Raw genomic sequence first — 26,400 nt, 5'->3', positions numbered from 1 at the left:
ATTAATACTGTAAAGCATTAGTTAAAGAGTTCGCCATAAAGAGTTCACCATTAACACTGAAAAGCCCTACCTTACATACCATTTGGGGACAACTCTGCTTTTTTAAGTTTGTATCTATACAATTTCAGGGTGTTGTAAATGGCTCTCCTATTAAAGGATCAATTGGGGAAAGGAAAGAGGAGGAAAGGAGGAAACTAGCTTTATAGTATTTACTATGAATCAAGCACTTACAGATATAATATCTAATTTAAAACTCTCAACAACACTTTAAGTGTACTATTCAAGTGTGTTGTTTCAGATTTAACAGGTGAAGAAACTAATGCCAAAAAGACTAAGTGACTTACCCAAGATCCCACGGCTAACCAGTGGTAGAACCCTGATTCAAACTCTGTATTGTCTAACTACGAAGTTCCCACACTTTCATCCATACCACCCAGGCTGTTTGATTGAAATAGTGGATTTTCTCACCATCTTGACTGGTGGAAAAAACTTTATGGAAAATTATTGTTTGTCTTTGCTGTTAAGTAGGTCTGAAATTCTCTCATCTCCACTTCCCAACTGTCTTCACTCAGATCACCAGTATCTCGTGCCTGACCTCCTGCAACTTCCCACTGTCCTTGCCTACAGCCTTCTTCCCCCAGTTCTACCCTACAACCAGTGAGGTTTTTGAAATGTCAGTCTGGTCATTGTCAGAATGCTTCTATGACTTCCCATTGCCTTCAGAATAAAATACAAACCTTCACCATGGTTTTTGAGGCCCTTCATGATCTGGACTCTGCTTTGTTTTCCAAGCTCACCCTCACTGCTCTTAGATTCCAGCCACAATTAACTACTTGTAGTTCCTTAAATGCTGTCTCTTTGTATTTGTCTCTATTTGAAGCATTCTTCTCATTTCTGTTCACCTGGGTAACTCCCATTTGTCTTGAAAAGATGTTTATATAGCATTTCTTCATGGAACTCTTTCTTAACTCCTCAAGTTTGGGACTAAGTACCCTTCCCAAGTGCTCATAGAAAATCTTTTACTTACTCTTATAGTGGCATTGGGACCGCTATCATATACAGAGTCTCTATGTGCATTAGATAAAAACCCATCCTTCGTTTAGGGATACACAGCACCATGTAAGGGCGCAAAGCTTGGAAAGGAGAGAGGATGGGGCTACATTTCATGCTCCACTTACCTCTTTTTTGGGTTCTCTCATATAAGGCACAATTTGTACAACCTTAAATGATGGCTCTGTGTAGCATTTATCAAATGGCATTGTAATCACCTATCCACTTACCTGCATCTCCTACTAAACTCCAAGCTCACTGAGGACAGGGATTATATTGTATTCATTGTACCCACAGCCCCTAGCATTGTGCCTTTCAAGTAACAAGCATTCAATAAATATCTGATGGTTGAATTAATGACTAAGTTAAGAATGAACACCTGAAAAATAATAGTTTGCAGTAGACAATGCACTTATAGAAATTGGTAAAAAGAAGAAGAAAATAAAAGAAAAAATGCTAATATCAACTACTAGTTTAAGACAAACATTGAGTGCCTACATGATAGAAACTATTATGAGGAAACAGAAATGAGAAAAACAGTCCCTTGCCCTTATAAATCTTGCAATCTAGTTAAGAATATAAGACTGATACAACCAATTAAAATTCAAAGTGGAATGTGTCATGTGCTCTGAGATTTATAGTTAAAGTTTTAGAAAATCAATGAGAAGGAAGGAGTTTCTTCCAGTTAACAGAAGGATTCCTAAAGCTTCACGGAGAAGGTGATAGTAGACCTAGACCTTGTATTATTGGTAGGATTTCAGTAAGAAAAAGTGTTGGGAGGAGGGCCATGGTCAGGAGGCAGCATTCCCGGCAAAGGAAATAACACAGGCTGATTGGAAAGCACAGGGCTTCTCTGAAGAGCATTTTAGCTACAGATAAAGCTGGAAAGATAGGGGGAGCTTTTGGTTATAGAGGGCCTTAAATGCTATGCTAGGGAGTTTACATTTTAGGAGTGGGGAGCTATTAAAGGTTTTAAAGAAGGAAAGTGACACTATCAGCTGTATTTTAGAAAGTCATTTGGAAAATTACTTTTAAAGTGTCTCCCATCTCTTTTGCAGTTGATCCCAATGAAATCGAAATTTTAAAACACCAAGAACCAGAGACCAGTTAAAGAATTTCACTCTCCCTATATTCCCAATCTGTTTCAGTGCCAGATTCTTTCCAGATTCTACCTTTAGTTGACCTTCTGTCTCAAGCTTGCAATCTCCCACTGTCTAGTTTCTAAGCCCCCAGTGTCAGCAAAGCTCATGCGGCTGCTGGGAGAAGATGACACCTAGGGGTTTGTCTGAGACTGATAGCCAAAGCTCTGCAACTTTCAAAAGGAGGCTCAAGAAATGGCCTCACTGCTTTTATTATATGATTCAAGGCATCTGGTAACATCCTGTCACTATCTTCTCTTACCTTTATTTGGGATACTAAAGGACAGCCTTCTTTCTCATTAACCTTTAACTTAAATATAAATAAATATATGTATTTATGTAAAGAATAGGCAAGTGTAAGTCTAAATTGAAGAATTTCTTTTGTCGTTCTCAAAATTCGAAGAAACTTTAGACTTAATATTATCAAGATGAAACTTTGAATAAGAGTTTTTAGGTACGTACTACAAATTGTTCTTACTGACTATGGATAAACAAGCTATTCCTTGTAAGGGATCCACAGATCTTGGCTCATCTTGCTTAAAGGCAATAGCCCTAGGAAAGAAAATATCTCTACACAGCAGTTACTGGAGTCTCAGGATTTCCTAAGGGTCTTCCATAATGTTACCATGTAGGCCTCAGAGTGCTAGGTAAAAGGGAAAGGGAAAAACTAAAAATGCAAGAACCACTTAGGAACGAATTCAAGAGTAATTGGGGTCTAAAATGGAGTAGGAGCAGAGCAATGGAAAAAGAGGAAATGGATCCAAGACAAATCACAGAACTAACACAGCTTTGTGCCTAACTGAATAATATAGAGCCAAAGGACTTTTTTTTTTTAACTCAAAGATCACCTTAAAGTTTCCACCTTTGGTTTTGGGGGGAGGTTGCTGATACCTTTAACAGAGATAAGAAAGAGAAAAATAAAGTAAATTTGGAGAGAATGTAATGAATTTTGGACATACTGTGTTTGAGGTGCTAATGGGACATCAGTATAAAAAATGTCAGTCAAGCATTTAGAAGTTCAGACTGGAATTCAAAGGGGATTTAAAACTAGATGGGTATCTATAGAATCCTTCCACTTATAAACAGTTAGTATTCTACAATACAGAACAAAAAGATGTTGGGTTTTTCTTAAACGTATGGATACTAAGGGAGGAAGGAGGGGGTGGGATGAATTGGGAGATAGGAATTGGCATATATACACTACTATGTATAAAATAGATAACTAATGAAAACCTACTGCATAGCACAGGGAACTCTACTCAATGCTCTGTGGTGACCTAAATGGGAAGGAAATCCAAAAAAGAGGGGATATATGTATACGTATAGCTGATTCACTTTGCTGTACAGCAGACACTAACACAACATTGTAAAGCAACTATACTCCAGTAAAAATTAATTTTTAAAAAAGATGTAGGGTTTTTCTTTACCATAACTAAATTTAAAAACTTATAAATGTATTATTTTAGGAAAGGAAACAAATTCCAGGTGATAACCTGAACAAGAGATTGTCGAAAGACCATTAAAAGATACAACTTACATTTGTTTCAAAAAATTGTAAAAATCCATTGTCTCCATTACAGAATAGCTCATAAATAAGAAAAATTTGCTTTAGTGCCAGTGATTGGTAGAGGAGATCAACAAAGAAAACAAGAGATCAAAGGAAAATGGAAGAGAAAGGAAAGGAAAATATCATTTGGACATGTGAGGAAAAAAATATCTGTTATTGAGATGTAAACAAAGCAAACAATGGAGCAGAAGTTGCATTGACTTATGCTGACATCATGTGACTTTGGGAAATATTTATTTTCCTTGCCGTTTCTATTTAAAGTGTATACTTTAAAACATTAAAATTATTTTCCTTTCCTTTACTCCTCATGGGATTTTGTTAGAATTATATATAAGACGGTAAAATAGAAGAGACAAAGAAGAGAACTTTATAATTGCACATGAAAATATTAACTTCTCTTTTTCTCATATACCCCTTGAGTGGCCCACATACCACTCAAAATTACCGAACTCATTGAGAGAATAGCACTGCAACTTACTAAGAAACAAGCATGGAGGCCAAGAATAGAAAGTGAAACTTTCACTGCGTTATCTTCATATTCTTCATCTACTTCAGTTCCTTAACTGTGGAAATGGACTGAGGACATGGTCTCTGATCTGACTACTCTGTGGCCTTCTATATTAAAATTATCACACAAAGTTTATTATTTCTATATTTATAAACTTCATCATTACTTTTTTGTATAAATGTTTTTTATATTGATAACTTTCAAAGACTTTTTTAAAATGTCTTTTAAATTTTAAACACATTGAGTTAGTGCGCTACAATTATGTATATGTCCCCTTATAGAACACAAACTATAAAAAATGTTTTTTAAGATGAAATCTTTACACTATCCCATTTCCTAATCCCCAAAGATTAGTTCCAAGAATAGAAGACTAATACACACCATAGCATGGATTCTGAATATCCCAGACACCATTAGGATAGTTCTCTCTCAAATAAACATGGACCAGAACGCTTAGACCATATAATCTCTGTTTTTGTAAACTCTCCCATTTTTTTTCTTACTGCATAATTAACCATATTCCAGTATATAACATGCTAGAGTAATACCCTGGAATTACCTGTTTTGCTCCTTGTCACAAGTGCCTTTGGTAAGGTGTAAGATGATTACTGGCCTTGTGTTCACCTTCTTGGTTTTGCCTTCCAGCTGATTTTACTTCTGTGAGTGAAATAAGAAAGTAAGGTAGCCACTGCCTAATTGTTATTAGATGTTAATACTGTGAAAATTGACTTCACACCTTTTATAGCACTCCTTTTTTTTTCACTGTTAATGAGGTATAATTGATACAGAAGAATTGTATATATTAAAAGTATACATCTTGATGTTTTTATATATGTATACATTATGAAATGATCACCAAAATCAAGCCAATTAACATATCCATCACTTCACCATTTTTTTTCTTTTTTTTTCTTAGCAAATTTCAAGTATACAATGAGGCATTGTTATACTTGCTATATATAGTAACTAGTCACCATGCTGTACATTAGATCTCCAGAACTTATTCATCTTGCACAACTGAAACTTTGTACCCTTTGACCAACATCTGCTCATGTCCTCCCATTGACCCCTTCACCCCTGGCAACCACCATTCTACCTCTGCTTCTATGAACTTGACTATTTTTGATTACACATGTAAGTGAAATCATACATATTTGTTTTTATGTCTGTGGCTTATTTCACTTAGCATATGTCCTCCAGGTTCACCCATGTATAACAAATGGCAGGATTTCCTTTTTTAAGGTTGACTAATAATCCATTGTATATATACACAACATTTTCTTCATCCATTATCTGTCAGTGCACATTTAGGTTGTTTCTTTTTTTTTTTAATTGAAGTATAGTTGATTTACAATGTTGTGTTAATTACTGCTGTACAGCAAAGTGATTCAGTTAAACATATATATACATTCTTTTTTTTTTTTTTTTGCTGTACGCGGGCCTCTCACTGTTGTGGCCTCTCCCGTTGCGGAGCACAGGCTCCGGACGCGCAGGCTCAGCAGCCATGGCTCACAGGCCTAGCCACTCCGCGGCATATGGGATCTTCCCAGAACGGGGCACGAACCCGTGTCCCCTGCATCGGCAGGCAGACTCTCAACCACTGCGCCACCAGGGAAACCCTACATTCTTTTTTTTAAATATTTTTTTCCATTATGGTTTATCATAGGATATTGAGTATAGTTCTCTATGCTATACAGTAGGACCTTGTTGTTTATCCATTCTATATAGAAAAGCTTACATCTACTAACGCCAACCTCCCAGTCCATCCCTGTCCCAAACCCCTCCCCCTTGGCAACCACCAGTCTGTTTTCTATGTTCGTGATTCTGTTTCATAGATAGGTTCATTTGTGTCATATTTTAGATTCCACATATAAGTGATATCATATGATATTTTTCTTTCTCTTTCTGACTTCACTTAGTATGAAAATCTCTAGTTGCTTCTATGTTGCTGCAAATGGCGTTATTTTGTTCTTTTTTATGGCTGAGTAGTATTCCATTGTATATATGTACCACATCTTCTTTATCTATTCATCCATTGATGGACATTTAGGTTGTTTCCATGTCTTGGCTATTGTAAATAGTGCTGCAATGAACATGAGAATGCAGATGCCTCTTCAAGATCCAGATTTCATTTCCTTTGGATACATTCCCAGAAGTGGGATTTCTGGGTCATATGGTAATTCTGTTTTTAGTTTTTGGAGGAATGTCCATACTGTTTTCCATAATGGCTGCAGCAATTTACATTCCCACCAACAAAGTGCAAGGGTTTTCTTATGTAGTTTATTTATAAAAATAAACGTATATAGTACTCTTAAGAAAATAAATGTCAATGTGTTAATTATAAAATATCTGGGTACAGAAAACTAGCAGGAGACAGAATACTTTTCTCAGTTATGGGAGGAACATAATAAGGAACAAAACAAAAAATGACATTGTAAAATTATTGTATAATTGAGGGAAGAGATCAGTGGAGTATTAGTTAAATCATTTCTACCTCTTTCCTGCGAATCCTTGTCACAGCTCTTATGTTTCTAACTGGGATCACTGAGTTGGGCAGTTAAAATGATCAAGACATTTATTAATGACTCCAGAAATCTCTTAAGTAATCAGGACAAGACAGGCCTTGAGTTATATTTAAGGCCACACTGTACTACTCCAGATGGAGAAATCACCCCATATCTTACTTCTCATCTCAAATATGTTTATCTGAGTTGTCCAGCCAAACTCTTAGAAATAGGTACATAATATGCATAAAGTGTCAGCCTAGCTCCAACCACACGGTGCCAGAAATATTAAATGTGCACCATATTTTCAGCATTCCAGAGGATCAAGAGGACACATAAAACTAGCATAGCATCAGTTTCACATCCATAAAACCAAGAAAATGAAATTGCTACAGTTGCTCATTACAGGTTAATTGCCAGTTCCCTTATTCAGTTTCATACCCAACCAAAAGTGATATTTCACTTTTTAAATATTACCCCAAATTTAGCATTATTTGTCAGGGAAAGGAATGGACAAATAAATGGAAGAGAGAGACTTCTCAGCTTGAGCTTCACCAGGGAGTTGGTCAATTCATGCCCATTGTCCAGTCCCCAGTATGAACTTAAAACTCACAAGGCCAATTAATTGTTTGCAATGTGCTTAATTGTCTGCAATGTGCTCCTTGCAGAATCTTGAGGAGCCCAGTTTTCTTAGCTTCCTGCTGCTACTATACGTTCCACCCAAAACTGTGTCCTAGGATACCCAGTGAGAAGCAACATGATCCTGGTCTGTGCCCCTCACAAATCTTACCTGTTCTCAGCTTTAATTTCTTGACCTTAGTTAACATGCACTACTCTGTGGCAGTTCAAAAATCCCTTTCCTCCACTCATTCTCCTGCTACAGTAGAACGTGACTTCCTCTAAACAAACATGCCAGCCTCTGAGTCCAAGCTCAGATGCAAGATAAAGAGAGAAAACAAGATGGAGTGGCACCCACAAGAGCCTGCCACTTTCAGACAGTGATGATTTGAGGTGTGCCTACCCAAGCCCTCGAAACGAGTACCACCACCAGATCCCACTAACCAGAGGAATGACAAAAATGCCAGAGCTTTGCCCTCTCCAAATGGGAGTACTTCCCACAAGAAATGCAGCTGCCCCTGCAGTCTGTGGTTCCCAAAATTCTATCCCAGCAAATACCAGATTCTGCCAACTCCATGTAGGATGTTGCCTGCTAGATCTTAACTGGTTGTGCAGTTTGAGGAGCCCCATTGTCTCCAGGCAGGACTTGGTCTTACAAATTCCAGCCCCACAACATGGCAGCCTCTTCTGGTGCAAAGTGACTTGCTCTCCACACAGTACTATACTTATAAAAATTACAGTTTGAAGTCCCAGACAAACCTGACCAGCAAATGAATCTCATTATGTAATAAAGCAATCCTCAATCTGGCTACACAATAGAATCACCTAGAATTATAGGTGAAAAAAAACAAAAATGTTGCTGGAGCTTCATCCCAAGAAACTCTACTTCTTACTGGTGTGGAGTGGGCCTGGGTATCAGTGTTTTACTGAAAGCACCTAGATGATTCTGATGGCTTCATAACACTGGTCCAGTATGATATCCTGCCACTTCCACCAAGGATGTCATTCAGTAAGTCTAGGTTTATGATTTCTGTTTGAAGTCAGGCCTCTCCCAAAGCTGCAGCTGTAGTCTACACCAGACGCTTCATCACCAAAGTCCAGTACCCTGTCTATTCACTCAGTAAAGCTGCCAATTCCAGATGGAAAGTAAAAGATGGAAGAAACCCTGAACTCTGTGTGCCTGGTTCTCCTCTGTTCCACAATATATCTTCTCCATAAGTGACATGGCTTTTTTCACACAGTGGATTCATAGCCCTTTCTTTCCTCCCTAACCTGTCAAGCTATAGACTCAGAGAGCGCTACCTGATCAGTGTAACGACAGTGACCATCACTTCTGGGTTCTCATTCCCTCCAGGTATTACTAATGAAAGAGGAATGGGGAGAGGGCAACAGCCCCCTAACCCCTGTTAAATTCAGGAGTACCTTGAACTTTTGTGTTTGTAATAGCCATACTGCTTAATATTGTTTGCTGCTGTCTCCTCCACTGAACTGTAAGCACTGCAAAAACTGAAACAGTGCCTGGTACTTAGTAGGAATTCAGTGAAATGTTTGATTGATAAGTGAATGAACAAATGAATGAATAGATGGAGAAGAGCTCTTTCCATGGTAGGAGTGGAAAGATGCTGTCGTGGCTTCACTGTTAGGGGCCAATATGTAACATGGATAATTGGAACCACAAGCAGAGGATTGGAGGAGCAGAACTCATAATCTTAACCTGAAAATTCAACACTTGCTCTTTTTCTTTACTTAAGCACAGGCTTGCTTCATTTCAAGGCACCTGAACACTTGCCATCTCCTTGTACTCCATTTCTGCTTTTCTTCTTAGACCTCCCACATCACAGCAGCCTGATTGTTCTAAAATGCTCTGTTCTGCCTGCTTTGCCTTCACCATTTTCCAGCTCAGTAGCAGCCTACTTGTTATGTCCCTCCTTACAATAACAGTGGGAGCTCTTTCCAACTCTACAGCATAGTTTAAGAGAGATTAGGTAAATGTACAGTAAGTCCTTTCTTACTCATTTTCTGACTTCTGTAGTGTTTTGAAAGTACTGAACGCTAAGACTGCTTATCCACAAGCCCTTTTGAGTAATGATATGTTTATCTTAGAATTTCCACCTAAATGGTAATTGTATTGCTGCATGTGGGAGAATGAAGCCAAGATGTTTTAGTAATCATATAGTACCAGAGACTGTGCTGCCTGCACATGTGACTTGGGACAGGTGAATCTGGTGCCTCTGTTCTTAAGGACTGGTTGAAAGAGAAATAAGCAAGAAGCACAGGATGAAGATCAGCTCACTTTGCACTCTAGCTCACTTGATACCTTTTGAAATACAGCACACTATTTCTCTTCAACATTAATTACTATTAAGGATATCCTCAGTGGCTCTAAAAGAGCTTATGCTCTAAAACATGAACAGCATTTGAATCTCTCTTAAGCTATTGCAGAGAATTGTGGAAAAGTTAAGTGGGGTCAGCAGTACTGAGTTCGTTTTCTGTTAGTTGTTTTGAAAATTGCTAAGATCTGAGTCCAACAACATCTATGGGTTGGCCAAAAAGTTCCTTTGGTTTATACGTAAAAATAAAAGAAAAATTTTTCATTTTCACCAAGAACTTTATTGAACAATGTATTCACCATTTTGTTCCACTACCTTCTGCCATTTTTCAGGCAACTTTATAATTCCATCGTCCCAAAACTTTTCATCTTTTTGAGCAAAGAACTGGTCCAGGTGCCTTTTACAGTCTTCCAGGGAATCGAAATTTTTTCCGTTAAGAGAATTTTGTAAAGACCGAAATAAATGTAGCAGTAGGCTACATTTAGTAGCAGTAGGCTGCTGCTGAGCTGGAAAATGGTGAAGGCAAATAAAAAAAACGCAGTCTTGCATTATCCTGATGGAAGATTATGCGTTTTCTGTTGACTAGTTCTGGATGCTTTTCGTTGAGTGCTGCTTTCAGTTGGTCTAATTGAGAGCAGTACTTGTTGGAATTAATCGTTTGGTTTTCTGGAAGGAGCTCATAATAGAGGACTCCCTTCCAATCCCACCATATATACAACATCACCTTCTTTGGATGAAGACCGGCCTTTGGTGTGGTTGGTGGTGGTTCATTTCGCTTGCCCCACGATCTCTTCCATTCCACGTTATTGTGCAGTATCCACTTTTCATCGCCCATCACAATTTGTTTTAAAAACAGAACATTTTCATTACATTTCAGCAGAGAATCGCATGCGGAAATATGGTCAAGAAAGGTTTTTTTCACTTAACTTATGTAGAACCTAAACATCAAAGCGATTCATATAACCAAGCTGGTGCAGATGATTTTCAGTGCTTGATTTGGATATTTTGAGTATGTCAGCTATCTCCCTCATGGTATAATGCTCAGTGTTCTCAATGTCTCGATTTGATCGCTATCAACTTCCACCTGTCTACCCAACCGTGGAGCATTGTCCAGTGAGAAATCTCCAGCACGAAACTTCGCAAACCACTTTTGACACATTCGATCAGTCACAGCATCTTCTCCATATGCTGCACAAATCTTTTTTTGCGTTTCAGTTGCGTTTTTAACCTTTCTTGAAATAATAAAGCATAATATGCCGAAAATGTTGCTTTTTTCTTCCATCTTCAATATTAAAATGGCTACACAAAAATTCACCAGTTTTGATAAGCTTTTTTTTAAATGCACGCTTCTATGAAAGCTGTCACAGTACAGTCTAACAAAATTGTTTCAAGTGACATTAAAAGCAACTAAGTTCTACTAGAGCCATCTTACGGAAAAAGACCAAATGAACTTTTTGGCCAACCCAATATTTCACCTACTTACTGATATCTTTATCCTTGGGCTTAAGATAGTATTTTTCAAAATATTGTCCACAGACCTGCGTTAGAATCATCTAATGGTGTTTGTTGAAAAACAAAAACAAAAAACACATTCCTGAGCCGCAGCTCAATAAACAGAATCTCTGAGTGACGCCTTGAAGTTATCCTGACCAAACAACTCAGCTGATTCTTTTGAACCTATAGAGTCTAGACTGCTCGCTTGAGACTTCACCAATATTAAGCTTCAAATACTTCCAAGAGGCAGTAGCACTGTGAGCAGGTATTAGCCATTTTTCTTGAAGGATCTGAGATCAGGTTATGATAAAGTAAATGAGAAAAACATGAGGACACAAACATCCAAGGGGGAGGAATAGGACACCACCTATAGACAGAGAATGGCCAGAGAGCTAAAGAAAACTTTCTTTACTTTACCTCTACTTCTTACCCTTTTGCCCTTGGGTATTTGTCCTTTACCATAGTTTAGTTGAGACCAATAGGCATATATTGAGCCCCTGCCATGTGCCGGGCACTAGGGACTATACTACCCAAAGCAATCTACAGATTCTATGCAATCCCTATCAAACTACCAACGGCATTTTTCACAGAACTAGAAAAAAAAAATTGCACAATTTGTATGGAAACACAAAAGACCCCAAATAGCCAAAGCAATCTTGAGGAAGAAAAATGGAGCTGGAGGAATCAGTCTCCCTGACTTCAGACTATACTACAGAGCTACAGTAATCAAGACAGTATGGTACTGGCACAAAAACAGAAATATAGATCAATGGAGCAGGATAGAAGGCCTAGAGATAAACCCACACACATATGGTCACCTTATCTTTGATAAAGGAGGCAAGGGTATACAATGGAGGAAAGACAGCCTCTTCAATAAGTGGTGCTGGGAAAACTGGACAGGTACATGTAAAAGAATGAAATTAGAACACTTCCTAACACCATATACAAAAATAAACTCAAAATGGATTAAAGACCTAAATGTAAGGCCAGACACTATCAAACTCTTAGAGGAAAACATAGGCAGAACACTCTATGACATAAATCACAGCAAGATCCTCTTTGACCCACCTCCTAGAGAAATGGAAATTAAAACAAAAATAAACAAATGGGACCTAATGACACTTAAAAGCTTTTGCACAGTGAAAGAAACCATGAACAAGACGAAAAGGCAACCCTCAGAATGGGAGAAAATATTTGCAAATGGAGCAACTGACAAAGGATTAATCTCCAAAATATATAAGCAGCTCATGAAGCTCAATCTCAAAAAAACAAACAACCCAGCCCAAAAATGGGCAGAAGACCTAAATAGACATTTCTCCAAAGAAGATATACAGATTGCCAACAAACACATGAAAAGATGCTGAACATCACTAATCATTAGAGGAATGCAAATCAAAACTACAATGAGGTATCACTTCACACCGGTCAGAATGGCCATCATCATAAAATCTACAAACAGGGCTTCCCTGGTGGCGCTGTGGTTGAGAGTCCACCTGCCGATGCAGGGGACACGGGTTCGTGCCCCAGTCCGGGAGGATCCCACATGCTGCGGAGCGGCTAGGCCCGTGAGCCATGGCCGCTGAGCCTGCGCGTCCGGAGCCTGTGCTCCTCAGTGGGAGAGGCCACAACAGTGAGAGGCCCGCGTACCGCAAAAAAAAAAAAAAAAAATCTACAAACAATAAAAGCTGGAGAGGGTGTGTAGAAAAGGGAACCCTCTTGCACTGTTGGTGGGAATATAAATTGATACAGCCACTATGGAGAACATTATGGAGGTTCCTTAAAAAACTAAAAATAGAACTACCATATGACCCAGCAATCCCACTGCTGGGCATATACCCTGAGAAAACCATAATTCAAAAGAGTCATGTACCACAATGTTCACTGCAGCTCTATTTACAATAGCCAGGACATGGAAGCAACCTAAGTGTCCATTGACAGATGACTGGATAAAGAAGATGTGGCACATTTATACAATGCAATATTACTCAGCCATAAGAAGAAATGAAACTGAGTTATTTATAGTAAGGTGGATGGACCTAGAGTCTGTCATACAGAGTGAAGTAAGTCAGAAAGAGAAAGACAAATACCGTATGCTAACACATATATATGGAATCTAAAAAAAAAAAAAAAATGATTCTTATGAACCTAGGGGCAGGGCAGGAATAAAGATGCAGATGTAGAGAATGGAGTTGAGGACACAGGGAGGGGGAAGGGTAAGCTGGGACAAAGTGAGAGAGTGGCATGGACATATATGCACTACCAAATGTAAAATAGACAGCTAGTGGGAAGCAGCCACATAGCACAGGGAGATCAGCTCGGTGCTTTGTGACCACCTGGGAGGGTGGGAGGGAGACGCAAGAGGGAGGGGATATGGGGATATACGTATGCATATAGCTGATTCACTTTGTTATACAGCAGAAACTAACACAACATTGTAAAGCAATTATACTCCAATAAAGATGTTAAAAAGAAAAAAAGAAACAACACTCTCACTGTCCTAGAGGAGTTTACAGTTTGCTAGAGGAAGCAGGCTCTTAAATGGGCAATTTAAATAAATGTGGTAAACCAAAGGTAGAGATTTGCACCAAAAATCTGGGGGCCTGAAAAGAGGGCCCCCTAGTGGAAACTTAGCTCCTAAACAAGGAATTGCCTGAGTAAGGAAGTAAGTAGAAATTAGGCAGGTCGGGGTTGGGGGTTGTTTGTGAGGAGAAACTAAAACAGGGGACCAGGAGTTGGTGGGAAATGGAGCATGTTTCCAACAGACAGTGCACAACCAAAAAAGACTCTGAATCCTAAAGTGATCCCATCTGTCAGGGGATTGATTACAGTCCAGGACTGCTTCATCGTAAAGGAGTAGAGAAAGATAATCAATGATCCTGGATAAGTAGACATGGGCAAGTCAGAGAGAAATGTATATGTCTTGATAATTATTCAAAGTCCTGCTTTGCTAGGCATCTAGAAGACATCTTGGAGCAGTCCTTCAAATTTATTCCAAATTTATGGTCTCAAACTGTTCATTGCAGTTGCTCCAAAAACATGTTAGAACCAGTTCATGGGCCTTCTCTGGGATATTGTGCATGTAATTGCAATAACTAATATGTTGAAAATACTGTAAAAATTGTTCAATGAATGTTTTGAACTCTCACTGGGATATTGTGCATGTAATTGCAATAACTAATATGTTGAAAATACTGTAAAAATTGTTCAATGAATGTTTTGACTCTCACTGGAAGGATATATGAAAAATAGGAATATTACTGTTCTCTGGAGAGGGAGACGGAGAACAGAGGTAGGAGGAATTTACCTGTATAGTCTCATGGTATACCCTTTTATATTGTTTGAATTGTTTACCAAGTATATTTATTGCCTATTCAAACAAGTTTACGAGAGAATTAAAAAGAGACATTTATCCCATAGCATAAATATGTTTGAAAAGAGGGATTTAATTTATATTAAAATCTAAATGATTTGTTGATAGAACAGTGACAGCAGTAATAACATCATCATCATTTGTCTATCACAGCTTAAGAAAAAAATGGGATTGGAGATATATCAATTTTATGTATCCTTTATAAATTTGTCCCTTTTTTTTCAGTTTGCGGCTCATCTTGTGAAGATGAAATATCCGAGAATCTGTATTCTAGATGGTGGCATTAATAAGCTCAAGCCAACAGGCCTCCTCACTGTCCCATCTCCTCAAATATGAAGAACAAGAGTCTGGCTGTCAAAAGGACAGAGTGGCATCACCCCCGGCAGCACAGCTCTTCACAGCCTTGCCACTCTAAGGCAGAACTAGACTTCCAGATGGTTACATTTCCATTTCAAGTTTTGTCATGAGACATTTTTTTTTTAATCTCATGACCGAAATGTTCAGCTATCCAGGCAACAAACTTGACTGTACATGTATTGCTGAAAGAATTTTCTTAACAATGAAATCCAATCATGTATTTTTACCACACCAACGCAAAGCCAGAAGAATTCAACTGACGAGGCACATTTAGCATCATCAAGAAGTCTCAGTTACACTGAAAAGTCTGTCTTCCATTGCATTGAACAGACAGCCCTAACAAAGGTATTCTTTAGAAGTATAGACTGAATGTGATCTGAAATCATCCTTCCATGATAATGAAAACTGAAAAGCTATTCACAATACATTCCTTATAAGTAAATGCTATATTTGGTAACTCATTTTGGGCCCAGATGTGTGTGTGTGTGTGTGTGTGTGTGTGTGTGTGTGTGTGTGTGTGTGTTTAGAAGGAGCAGAATTTAACCCTTTGGAGAAAGTAATAACAGTTTACTTCAAGAAAAATGAAAGTCAGAAACCATTCATATTATATAGAATATTTTTCAGCTCCTGTAGCTGAGACACCCAAAATAAGAGTGACTTAGACAAGCTAGAACTTTATTTGTCTCTCACATAAAAGTCTGCATAGTCAATCTAGGGCTAGTGTATTGGTTTCATTAGCATTAAGTACTCAGGTGTCTGTTCTCATTCTTTACCACCCTCAACACTTAGTTTCTATCTCATAGATCAAGATGGCTGTTAGCTCCCACCATGATATCTACAATTTAGAAGGAAAGGAATGAAGGAGGAGGGAGGAAAAAAAAGAGAGAGAGAAGGAAAAAGTAGGGAGGGAGGAAAAAAAGAAGAGAAGGAGAGAAGGGAGGGCACACTCCTTCTTTTTAAGGGCACAAACCAGAAGGTGCATATATTCTGCGTACATACCACTCACCAGAACTTACACATGTGGCCACAACTAGCTATCAAGACAATCTGGAATACAGTTTTGGCTGGGCAGCCACTTACCCAGTTAAAAAATTTTATTACTGTGTGAGAAGAGGAGAAAACATTGAGGGACAACTGGCAGCCTCTGTCACATTATTCAAAAAATTAAGCATTTCACTGAAGCTAAGATATATCACAATTTTATGTACCATGAAGAAAGAAAAAAAAGCAGCCAAATAAACTGTGACACACCAGCAATTATAAGATTCATTTCCATTTCAGAAATGTGAAAAAATATGCATCTTAGCATTATTAAAATACAGTACATCTTTTTTACTATTTTCAGTTTTGTTTTAACTAAAACATGTTCTTTCATCTTTAACTTATATTCTTCTTCAATGTTAGGACTGCCTAGGTAGAACATTTCAATGACAGCCTCAATGAAACTTTCTTAACTATGGTTTTATTGTTGCTGTTTGTTTTGGGTGTTTTGGGCATCTATTTTTTTATTCAGATACAGTGATATACTTTAAAATTCACCCTTTTAAAATGTACAATTCATGTTTTTTAGTAGATTCACAACACTGTGCAATCATCACTATCTAATTTCAGAACATTTTCAAAACCCAAAAAGGAAATCCTGTACCTATTAGCAGTCATTCCCCATTGACCCCTCCCAAGGTCTTTAATTTAATTTTTGTATATGGAGTGAGGTAAGTATCCAACTTCATTCTTGCATGTGGCTATCAAGTTATCCCAGCAGCCGTGTTATTTTGTTTGTTTTGCTCAATTAAGTTATATTCAGTCATTCACCAAATACATTTTGAATACCTACTACTTACAAGACTCTGACATAATCAGTGGTTACATAATTCTGTGATCTTTACATAATATACAAAGTAAAAATGTGAGAATTAATGAGAAAAGAAAATTTTACCATGATTTCTCTAACATCATTTTTGGGCCATTATCTTCCCTGGTTAGGAAAATAAGTCCTCCTGCCCTTTCCTTCAATCTTTGATGACTTATTTGATTTCATAATCATAGCGCAGCACTGATGATCTTTTGGAAGGAATGGTTCTGAGTCTTAACTTTGCCTTCCTGAGAAAGCAGAGAAAGATGGAGCAGCAGAGATTTGAACTGAATGGAGTGGTAGGTAATGAGAGAGGGTGAAGACCTGAGTGTTGTGAGGAGAGCTGTGGGAGCAGATAACAGTAGCCAACCTCCATCACAATTTTGCAATTGGTCTTTCTTAAAACTTGATACATTTAGGCTTATTTTGAAAAAAAATGGAAGCTTTTTTAAACATTGAAATTACGAATAATATGTAATATTCTCAACAGTAAAATAAGAAAGAGCATACAGTCACTGCCATGTCTACATGAAGGGCATGTTATTCAATGGCAGATGATTTCAACAAAGTTGACCTCAACACCTGTTTGTTGAATTAAACCTTTGTAGAGGTCCTTTTTAATATATTATTGACTCCTACACCGTCACTGTCAACACTGTTTGTTTCAGCAGTCTCTTCCCTCTGCCTGGAATGCCCTTGCTACCACCACCAGCCCCATAGACACACACACACACACACACACACACACACACACACACACACACATTTATAAATGCTTCATAATCCAGCACCAGTAGCATATTCTGCAGTCTTCTCTGACTTCCCCGTACTGCATTAAGAGCCTCAAGTCTATCAAAGCATTCCATTCATACTTCCAATAACAGACTTATTGCATCATTTTGCAATTATCTGTTCACATTTGGAACCCCTATTTTTAAAATATGAGCTCCCTTTAAAGTCAGAGTCCATAATTTATACCTCTTGTTATCTTCAGCAACCCAGTACACTGGAGATGCTTGATAAACGTAAAACTGAATTGAATCTCTAGCTTAGATATTTTATATGAATAGAAAAAACCCAGGTAATTTTTCAAGTGCCAAACTTATCTGGTACCTGATGATACATAAATAAATGGAAATCTCAATTCACGCAGTGAAGAAAGGATCTCGAATATTCTACCCAACTCTGAAATTCTATAATCCTAAAAATTGGAGCAAATAACTTCCAACAACAGAATAAGCTAAGCTAGTTGCATCCCTTTCCCAAAACATAGAAATGCTAAATTTAAAAAGAATAGTAAAATAGGTCTAATAGACATTCTTTGATATCCTTTCTCATCCCTTTCAGAGGACTCATTTTTAGTTTGCATTGTTTGCAGCATTTCAGTAATACCATTCTGGTCTAATGCTCATGGTGACCAATAAGCAATGCATGAATGGGTACCAAGGTACAGTATTGCCAGCATTCCTTGATATATATTAATCCTCTGTGTGGTGGAGATGTAAACACTGTCCTGCCTTGGCTTAAGACTAATCTTGGAGCTATAGCAAGAGCACTTAAAGCATTAGATCAGATTCTAAATATTGCTTCCTGCCATACTAAAAGATTCAACTTTTGAAACTAATACTGTCTTTACATGTATCTGTGACTTTTTATAAATTTATTTTTTATTATAAATTTATTTTATTTATTTATTTTTGGCTGCATTGGGTCTTCACTGCTGCGCGTGGCTTTATCTAGTTGCAGCGAGTGGAGGCTGCTCTTCGTTGTGGTGCACGGGCTTCTCATTGAAGTGGTTTTTCTTGTTGCAGAGCACAGGCTCTAGGCACGCGGGCTTCAGTAGCTGTGGCACGCGAGCTCAGTAGTTGTGGCTCATGGGCTCTAGAGCGCAGGCTCAGTAGTTGTGGCGCACAGGCTGAGTTGTTCCGCGGTATGTGGGATCTTCCCGGACCAGGGCTCGAACCCGTGACCCCTGCATTGGCAGGTGGATTGTTAGCCACTGCGCCACCAGGGAAACCCTGTATCTGTGACTTTTTGAAAAACATTACATGGCCTACCATTCTTTTTAGAAACTGTTACAGGGCTTCCCTGGTGGCGCAGTGGTTGAGAGTCCGCCTGCTGATGTGGGCGGACATTGTTTCTGTCTACAGTCAAGTCCTTGGTACATCGGGTCAAAGTTGGCCTTTAACCTTTGTCTTCTATGTCTTTGCCAGGCACCAGGCTCGAAGAATTGGAAAAAAGTCCTTGTATCAGCCTCCCAGTCAAGTGTGGAAAGCCGAAGAGGGGGACTAACAAGGAGACGAGGTGGTTAGCTAGTTTCTAGGTCTATTAATCATACAAGAGAAGAAACAGAGGTCAGTTAGGTCACTTGCTAACCTAAAAACAAATTACTTTTATGCCTAAGATAAACAATCCTGATAATTTATTACTTGTTAGATATCATATCTTTTCTAAAATTACCGTTAAGATCATTAATAATCCCATGTACCTTGCATTCATCACCATGGACTCCATATAGGGTCATTAAGGACCTGAAAGGCATGTGAGGAATATGACCACTGGATTGAGGCCAAATGACACGGTGCGGGGGGGGGGGGGGGGGACATTTGCATACTAATGCACAACCAAGAAAGAGAATCTTTTTTTTAATGGGTAATGAGGATTAAAAACAATCTCTGCACTCACAAATCATCGTTAATTATGTATACAAGATTACAGGATAAAGCATCTAATGCAGTGCTCAGTGTGACCATTTTAACTCCTTATTCAGAGCCTGATTCCTGTTTACAAAGGAGGTTCTTGTCCCAGAAGTGTTATCCACCCCTGTCCATCTGCCCTAGCATGACTCTCTGCAGAAGACTTCCTGAGATTTGCCTTGGCATGAAGGCCCACCCTGAGCAACTAGTGGAAACAGGAAGAATCCATTTCCACTGATCGATCCATTTACCTCGGTGTAGAAAAAAAGAGTTATAAAATATTGATTCAGAGCTAGGAGGTTAGTTTGAGTTATGTACTTTCTTGAATTAATCTGATAGAGGCTGATTAGTGTTAAAAAGTTTTTCAACCCTACTTTGGGGCTACTACAAAAATGACCGTATAGTCCCCCTAAATTGTGGTTTATCTATGTTTAGTTTGTAACAAGAATTTTTTTTCATATCAACATGCCTTATTATTGATGTCAGGTAGTCTTGATTTATGCCAACATTTGATGCCTAAAAAGAGGCATGAGGTGAGTGTTTTCCTGGTAACAAGGTAATTTTTAAAAATAGCCCTCCCACTTTTTATATTAAATGAACTAATATGAATCCTAATGGGATTAAGTCTAACAGCATCCCAGGTAATAGAGAAGGACTGGTTCAGAAGAACTAGTTCAGAAATAAATATACCTATAGATATTTATCTGGTTGCTGGTTAACTAATGTTTTACAAAACTTATTGGGCATGAAATGTGCTGATTAGGCATTTAAGCACATATTCCAAAATATGTTTACTTGTAAATCACATAGTTTTTTAAAGTGTTTATGTGTAAATGAATGAAATAATTTACAGGAGATGATTTTTAATAAATAATTTACATCTTAACCCACTCATTTCAGCATAAATTCTGGAAATGTCATTTTAACATGAATCTTATGCAGCAATATAACAGCTATTTTAAAATTTCAGTGGTGACTTATATAACTTACATAAAGCAAGATTTTACATACTTGTACAGAAACTATCCCGTAAGAGGACAATAGCTCAAGCAGAAGCTGACTATATTAAGTGCCTTATAAATAATTAATTGTATGACACTCAAGTGAATTTAAAACTGCCCATTTTGATTAAGTGAAATAACATAAAAATTCATATTGAAGTTCATTATTGTCAGCTAAATTAATTCTATTAAATCAAAAAGAATAAATTAATGAGGAAATTAATTGTTGCAATTATTTAGCCCTCTTCATTACCTTGTCCTGCCTAGGACATTAACTAGGTGCTAGGCATTTATTGTAAAGCCTGATTGAAATTTTATTAGGATATTATTACTTACCAGCTAGAATAAAAAGATGATTTTTAGGATCTAAACAAAATGCTAAATTAAATTTTTATACAAATTAGTTGTATAAAAATTACCAAAGGGTCCCACTGGCAGCTCTAAAGGCTGTCATTCCCAACATAGACCCTTGACCTGATAAATCTTGGCTCCGGGTCATGTTTTTGTTGCCCCATGAGAGCACATGAGTGATTCAGCTATCTCAAAGGCAGGTAAAACCTTAACTCCTCCATGATGCCCTGCCCCTCACGCAGCATGTGTATTTTTGTTTAAACCAGATCTTGGAAGGCTGGAATGAGGAAGAACTGTGGGCTGGGCTTTCAGGTTGGCTGCCAATTGTTTAGTGCTCATGGTTGAGAGAAGGGTTGAACTTTCTCAAGGATCTTTCCTTTCACAACACTAAGTACCCTTAAGCCCACCAGAATCATGGTAAATCCCGCTTCCTGCAGCACTGTTTAGGAAGCTCAACCTCCGTAGCCATCCTCAGAGCAGGGCCTCCCAATCTCCCCTGTCAGGATTTAACCTCCAGACACCTTGAGAATAAGAAATATGTCTTAAGATCTCATTTACTCTTTTACTCTCATTTACTCCCATTTACTCATTTACTCTTCATGTGAGTACTCTTTACTCACATGAAGAGTAAATTGTCAAAAGACCACCCAGAGAAAAACTATGCATGTTTCAGAAAGAGGAGAAAGAAGAGAGTTTTCCTCTCCCTTAAGAAACCACAGATTAGAAGGAGCATAGAAGAGGAGACCAAGAGTAAGAAAGCCTGGAAACTTCTGGCCTCTCCAGTGGCCCTCAGTGTGTCCCTGTGTGATTCACTTAGGCTCTCTAAGGCTCTAGTTCCTCATGTATGAAACACGGATAATAGTGATCCAGCCTGTCTCCCAGGCTTATGCTGAAGCTCATGGAAAAGCATTTTGTAAAAGGAAAAAGTGTTTTAAAAAAGTCCTAATTGTTCTGTAAAACTATCAAGCCAAAATTTTTATCTACCATGTTGTTTTCAAATAAGAAATTTTGACACAAATAATAATTACTCTTACAATCCATACATGTGGTCCTGTTATACAATATACACGAAAGGGAAGACTATGAACAGTGGTCAGATTGTACACTACACACTTGCTACTGTTTGATTAAAAGCAACCATTTCTGCTAAGTTAAGTTTTATCCAAGATCCTTTCAGATTTCTCTTTGTTTTCTATACTACCCTTCCCCTAACCCAGTTTTACCAACTTAAAATACCCTCTTTTAAGAATAATCTAAATTCTCTCTTGATAAAATCTGGCAGTTTCAGCTTTGCCAATAGCCATCTACACTTAGATGACAGAGATTAAGTTTATTTCAAATCCACTCTTCCCTTCAGTTTTATCTCCCTTCTCTCCTGGACTTCAAAGCAGCTTTGTGGTTTGCCTTGCAGAAAATCAATGGTTGGGAGATGAAAAGCAGCTCTTGTTTATCTCTGCTTGCTGAAGGTCATTCTACTCAGTAGCATCTGTGTGAGATCCACAGCCATTTTTCCTTACAGAGGAAAGAAGAAAATTGAATACATGCCCGAAAACCATTATAAGGAGAGAGTAGTACCCATTTTAAATGGGTAGGATCACATCAAAACAAGAATATATTAACATGAATAAGTAGAAGAATGGAGTACTGGTGTTAGGATTATACATTTAGACTGTTATTAAATATGACCATGATTTTTAAAAAAAGCAAACTGTCTGGACTTAGTTATGGGATATAAAACTATATAGTTTATCACATTCTCTAATAGGCACCTAAGAAGTTATTTGAATTTAGTGGGCTTTGAGGATTATGATTAAGAAAGGGCATAAGTGAATGAGTGTGGGTGGGCATCTATTTCTACATAGATAAGTAAAAGCATTGTTTTCCTTGGTTTCCTTCTCTGTTAAACAGGATTGGTCAGTGCCTGCTTTGCAAGCTTGGTGCGAGGAGTAAAGACAAAAATGATTGTAAGGCATACAGAACTTAGCACATAGAGCACATAAAAATAGACGTAGCCATTTTTATACCTTTTATTGTTAACCTACCACAGGAAAGCTTTTTACCTCATCATTAGTTCACCCTTAAAAGCACAATTTCATGATGTCTCCATACTTGAAGTCTTTTTCCACTCATTATGTGGGAATTAACTAGCCAAAAGAGAAGAGGTGTTAAGGCTTCCAGTGGGCACGATGAGGGCCAGAGAAGAAGAAGGAAATAGGGCCCACCCTTTTGAAAGCTTACCCTAAAACGAGGGCCATTGGGAGGCCGTGAGTGTTAAACAGCCATGAGCTGGACACTGTTGAATTCTGTGCAATTCTTGCTGATCTTTGGGGAAATAGCACCTGTTTGCTGGGGTTATTTGTCAGGCATCCTGAGAGCCATCAGGCATTTGCCTGCTGGAAGAAAGACACAGCAGTAGCCAGCTGCTGCTGCTACCGGACAGAACCTCTGCAGAACCTCTACCCTGCAAGTGTAAGAAGCTGTGCAATTCTGCCTTGGTAAGCTTTCCCACTAGCTCTGACTTCCTAGCTTCAGAGATGCTATTCTGAGTCAGTTGAATGGAGCAGCAAGCTGAAATTCCCTTTTGGCCCCGGCCTATTGCCAACATATTCTCTTGCCTTTATCCTTAACACGCGTGCATTTCCTAAAAGCACAGCAAGTTAACTCTACTGCAGGTGGTGATGGCACGCCTTCTCGGGCACCTCAGCGGGGGAATTTTATCTTGATGCGCAGGTTAGCACATGATTCTGACGCCAGTGGGCAACATAAGTGCCGTGATAAATCTTCCCTCTGCTGCTTAATTATTGATATTCGTAATGAATTCGTATTTTGACTATCTGAGGATTCATGGGCTCAGGTAAGAGGAAAGTAATTTTAATTCACAACACTGTTGCTCCCTTTCTGTTTCTGTTCTAGAAGCAGTCTAATTGCTTAATCTAAAAAAAACCCAAAAAAAACAAAAAGAAATACACACACAATAATCCCTTGGAACAAGTTTTCTATTGGGACTCAAGTTTAAAAACTACCTAAAATGTGTCTCTTATTACAAAGACTCTTACTAAATAAAATTGGAGCTAAAAGTTAGCAGGTTAATTGTTTATTTTTATTGTTGCTCTATATCTTTTCTCAAGGAAAAGTACTGGCAGATCATCTAGGAATTTATTCCCTAAGAATACTTTGATATGTTTAAATGCATTTGTAATGGGTGAAGGAGGAGCGACCGCTCATTTTGCGCTGACAGGGTGCTCTAATGCGGCGTGCGGAACAGCCTGACGCAATACAGCAGAATGTGTGCATGAGAGTCATTAGATGGGAACCTGACTTTCCCCTTCCTGGCTGTGTGACCTGGGACATTAACGTTGCTGAGCTTCTGTTTCCGTATCTGTGAGGCAGGTTTAATAACCATATGTGCTTCACAGGGCTATAGTAAAGATAAATATGATCATGTATGTAAAGCCCTTATCAAAGTGCCTAGCACACAGGAAAAGACTCAGTATACGGGGCAGCTAATATTATTAATAATATAAGACACCATGTGCCTATGCTGGTGTGTGCTTTTTCCAAATTCTCATGCTATTGAATGTAAGCAGTGGTGAAATTGGGCAAGCAAGATGCATTTCTTGGCTACTAGAAGTAGCTTCCTTTATTCATGGCGTCTACAGACCCAGGAGGGGCTAGAAATACAAAGAAAAGGAGCAGCTGCCAGCAATGCCTTCAGAGGAATTAGAAGACGGCCACGGGGAGGTGGGTCACTGTGGAGCCAGAACGCAGAAAGCAAACCTGGGTTTGCTGGGGGTGGCGGGGAGACCATGTTGCTGAAACCTAGTGAAGAGTAGGAGTTTTACTCTCTCAGGCAGACAAGGAGGGCAGTGCCAGCAGAGGAAAAAGAATGCCCAGCTCTAGGAGATGAGGGGAGCAGCGGGGAATGGATGAGGGGGCACACTGCCTGCCCTGAATACTTACTGGGCCTGTGTAAGGACACAAACGGAGGCCCTTCTGCACTGTGTGCAGCAGGAGCCCCAGGGTTCTGGATTTCTGGATTGGGGGCAAAGTGGGAGGTGGGGTGAGGGCACAAGCTCAAGTTGTGCACATCCCTCGGGGAGGGGGATTTGGGGGGATGGGCCTGGACTAAAGCATGGAGCAGGACCCAGAGCGGAGGCCATTGATGAATTCTGAACAGCAGCACGATCTGATTGATTGTAAATGTTAGACATGTCAGCCTCTCTTATAGCAGAGAAGAGGGTTGATTGGAGGAAAGACCTGGGGGCAGGGAGTCCAGTGAGGCTTCTGTCCATGTGGGGACAGGGGGAGAGGAGGGGATGGGGATTTAACGGGGCCCAAGTGTCTGAAGAAGAAGAGGAACAGTGGGCATGGAAATGGAAGCATAGAGACAGAAGAGAGAAAGGATATGGAGTCAACAGGACTTAGTAATTTTTTTAAATGTCTGTGGGTGTGGGTGAGGGACCAGAAAGGAAGATAGAGCAATCCATGCTGGTTGCCTGGTTTTAGGCTTCTTCAAGAAGCAGTGCTGGGCTACCCTGGTGGCGCAGTGGTTGGGAGTCTGCCTGCCGATGCAGGGGACACAGGTTCGTGCCCCGGTCCGGGAGGATCCCACGTGCCGCGGAGCAGCTGGGCCCGTGAGCCATGGCCGCTGAGCCTGCGCGTCCGGAGCCTGTGCTCCGCAACGGGAGAGGCCACAACAGTTAGAGGCCCGCGTACCACAAAAAAAAAAAAAAAAAAAGAATCAGTGCTCACCAAGACATGGCATGGTAGGAGGAGAAGACTGGGTTCAGCTCTGGATTTGAACTGCCAGGTGAAAACCCAACTGGAGTTGCTGGGAAGGAAGCTGGATAAATGAGCCAAGGGCTCGGGGCAGCAACCTGGGCTGGACAGACAGGTTTGGGAGCTTCAGCACATTGGCAGTAGTTGAAGACATGGATGTGGATGAAACTGGCTGGGGAAGATGTTAGTGAGACTAGAAGGCTGAGGGTGGGAACCGGAACAATACCTAACAAAGGATGGGCAGAGAAAGAGGGGAAACGACTGGATGGATTGGAGAAAGGGATCAGCATAACAAGTGTGTGGAGTTTACTTGAAGAAGAAAAGAATAGTTAGGAGTGTCAAATGCTTTGAAAGGAATTTTAAAAAGGTTACCTTACCAGTTTAAGTGTCACCGGCTCTAGAGACCATCCTTAACCATTCTATTCAAGAATATCCCCCTCCCATTTTCTTTCAAACACTTACCCCAATTTGTAATTGTATCTCTATTTCTAAGTTAATTTGCTTAAAATCTGTCCCCCCCACAACTAGACTGCAGGCTGAAGAGAGCAGGGCCCTGCCTCTCTTGTTCACTCTATATCTTCAGGGCTTAGCTCAGTGTCTGGCACACAGTAGGTGCTCAATAAATGTACAGTGACTTGGCTGAGAGTAATTTCAGTGGCACAGAAGCTGGTTCCAGGAGTTGGGGGGTAAACTGAAAGTGAGAAAATGGAGAAAGAGTGAGAAAACTGCAATTTCTAGAAACTTGATTGTGAAGGGAAAAAAAAGAGAGGGCAGAAGCTAGAGG

General features: G+C 39.2%; 1 protein-coding gene across 3 annotated transcripts in view; it reads left to right on the top strand.

The window, feature by feature from the left end:
• TBCK (TBC1 domain containing kinase) overlaps nucleotides 1-21,299 on the top strand; it is a 236,088-nt gene extending 214,789 nt beyond the window's left edge. For 2 of the 3 annotated variants that reach the window (XM_027103446.1, XM_027103447.1), the window contains exon 26: nucleotides 14,806-18,470. In XM_027103446.1, the coding sequence (XP_026959247.1) occupies nucleotides 14,806-14,916 (111 nt within the window). In that variant the 3' untranslated portion in view covers nucleotides 14,917-18,470. Of the gene's footprint in view, nucleotides 1-14,805; nucleotides 18,471-19,002 lie in introns of those variants that run through there. The other variant, XR_003432228.1, reaches the window with a different exon arrangement.
• The last annotated feature ends 5,101 nt before the right edge of the window (nucleotides 21,300-26,400 follow it).

The sequence above is a fragment of the Aethalodelphis obliquidens genome, unplaced genomic scaffold (assembly GCF_003676395.1).
Source record: "Aethalodelphis obliquidens isolate GAN/ISIS:26980383/991018 unplaced genomic scaffold, ASM367639v1 scaffold6, whole genome shotgun sequence".
In the NCBI taxonomy this organism is placed as follows: domain Eukaryota; kingdom Metazoa; phylum Chordata; class Mammalia; order Artiodactyla; family Delphinidae; genus Aethalodelphis; species Aethalodelphis obliquidens.
The sequence above is the reverse complement of the archived record's forward strand: the minus strand, read 5'-3'. Positions and strand labels throughout refer to the sequence as shown.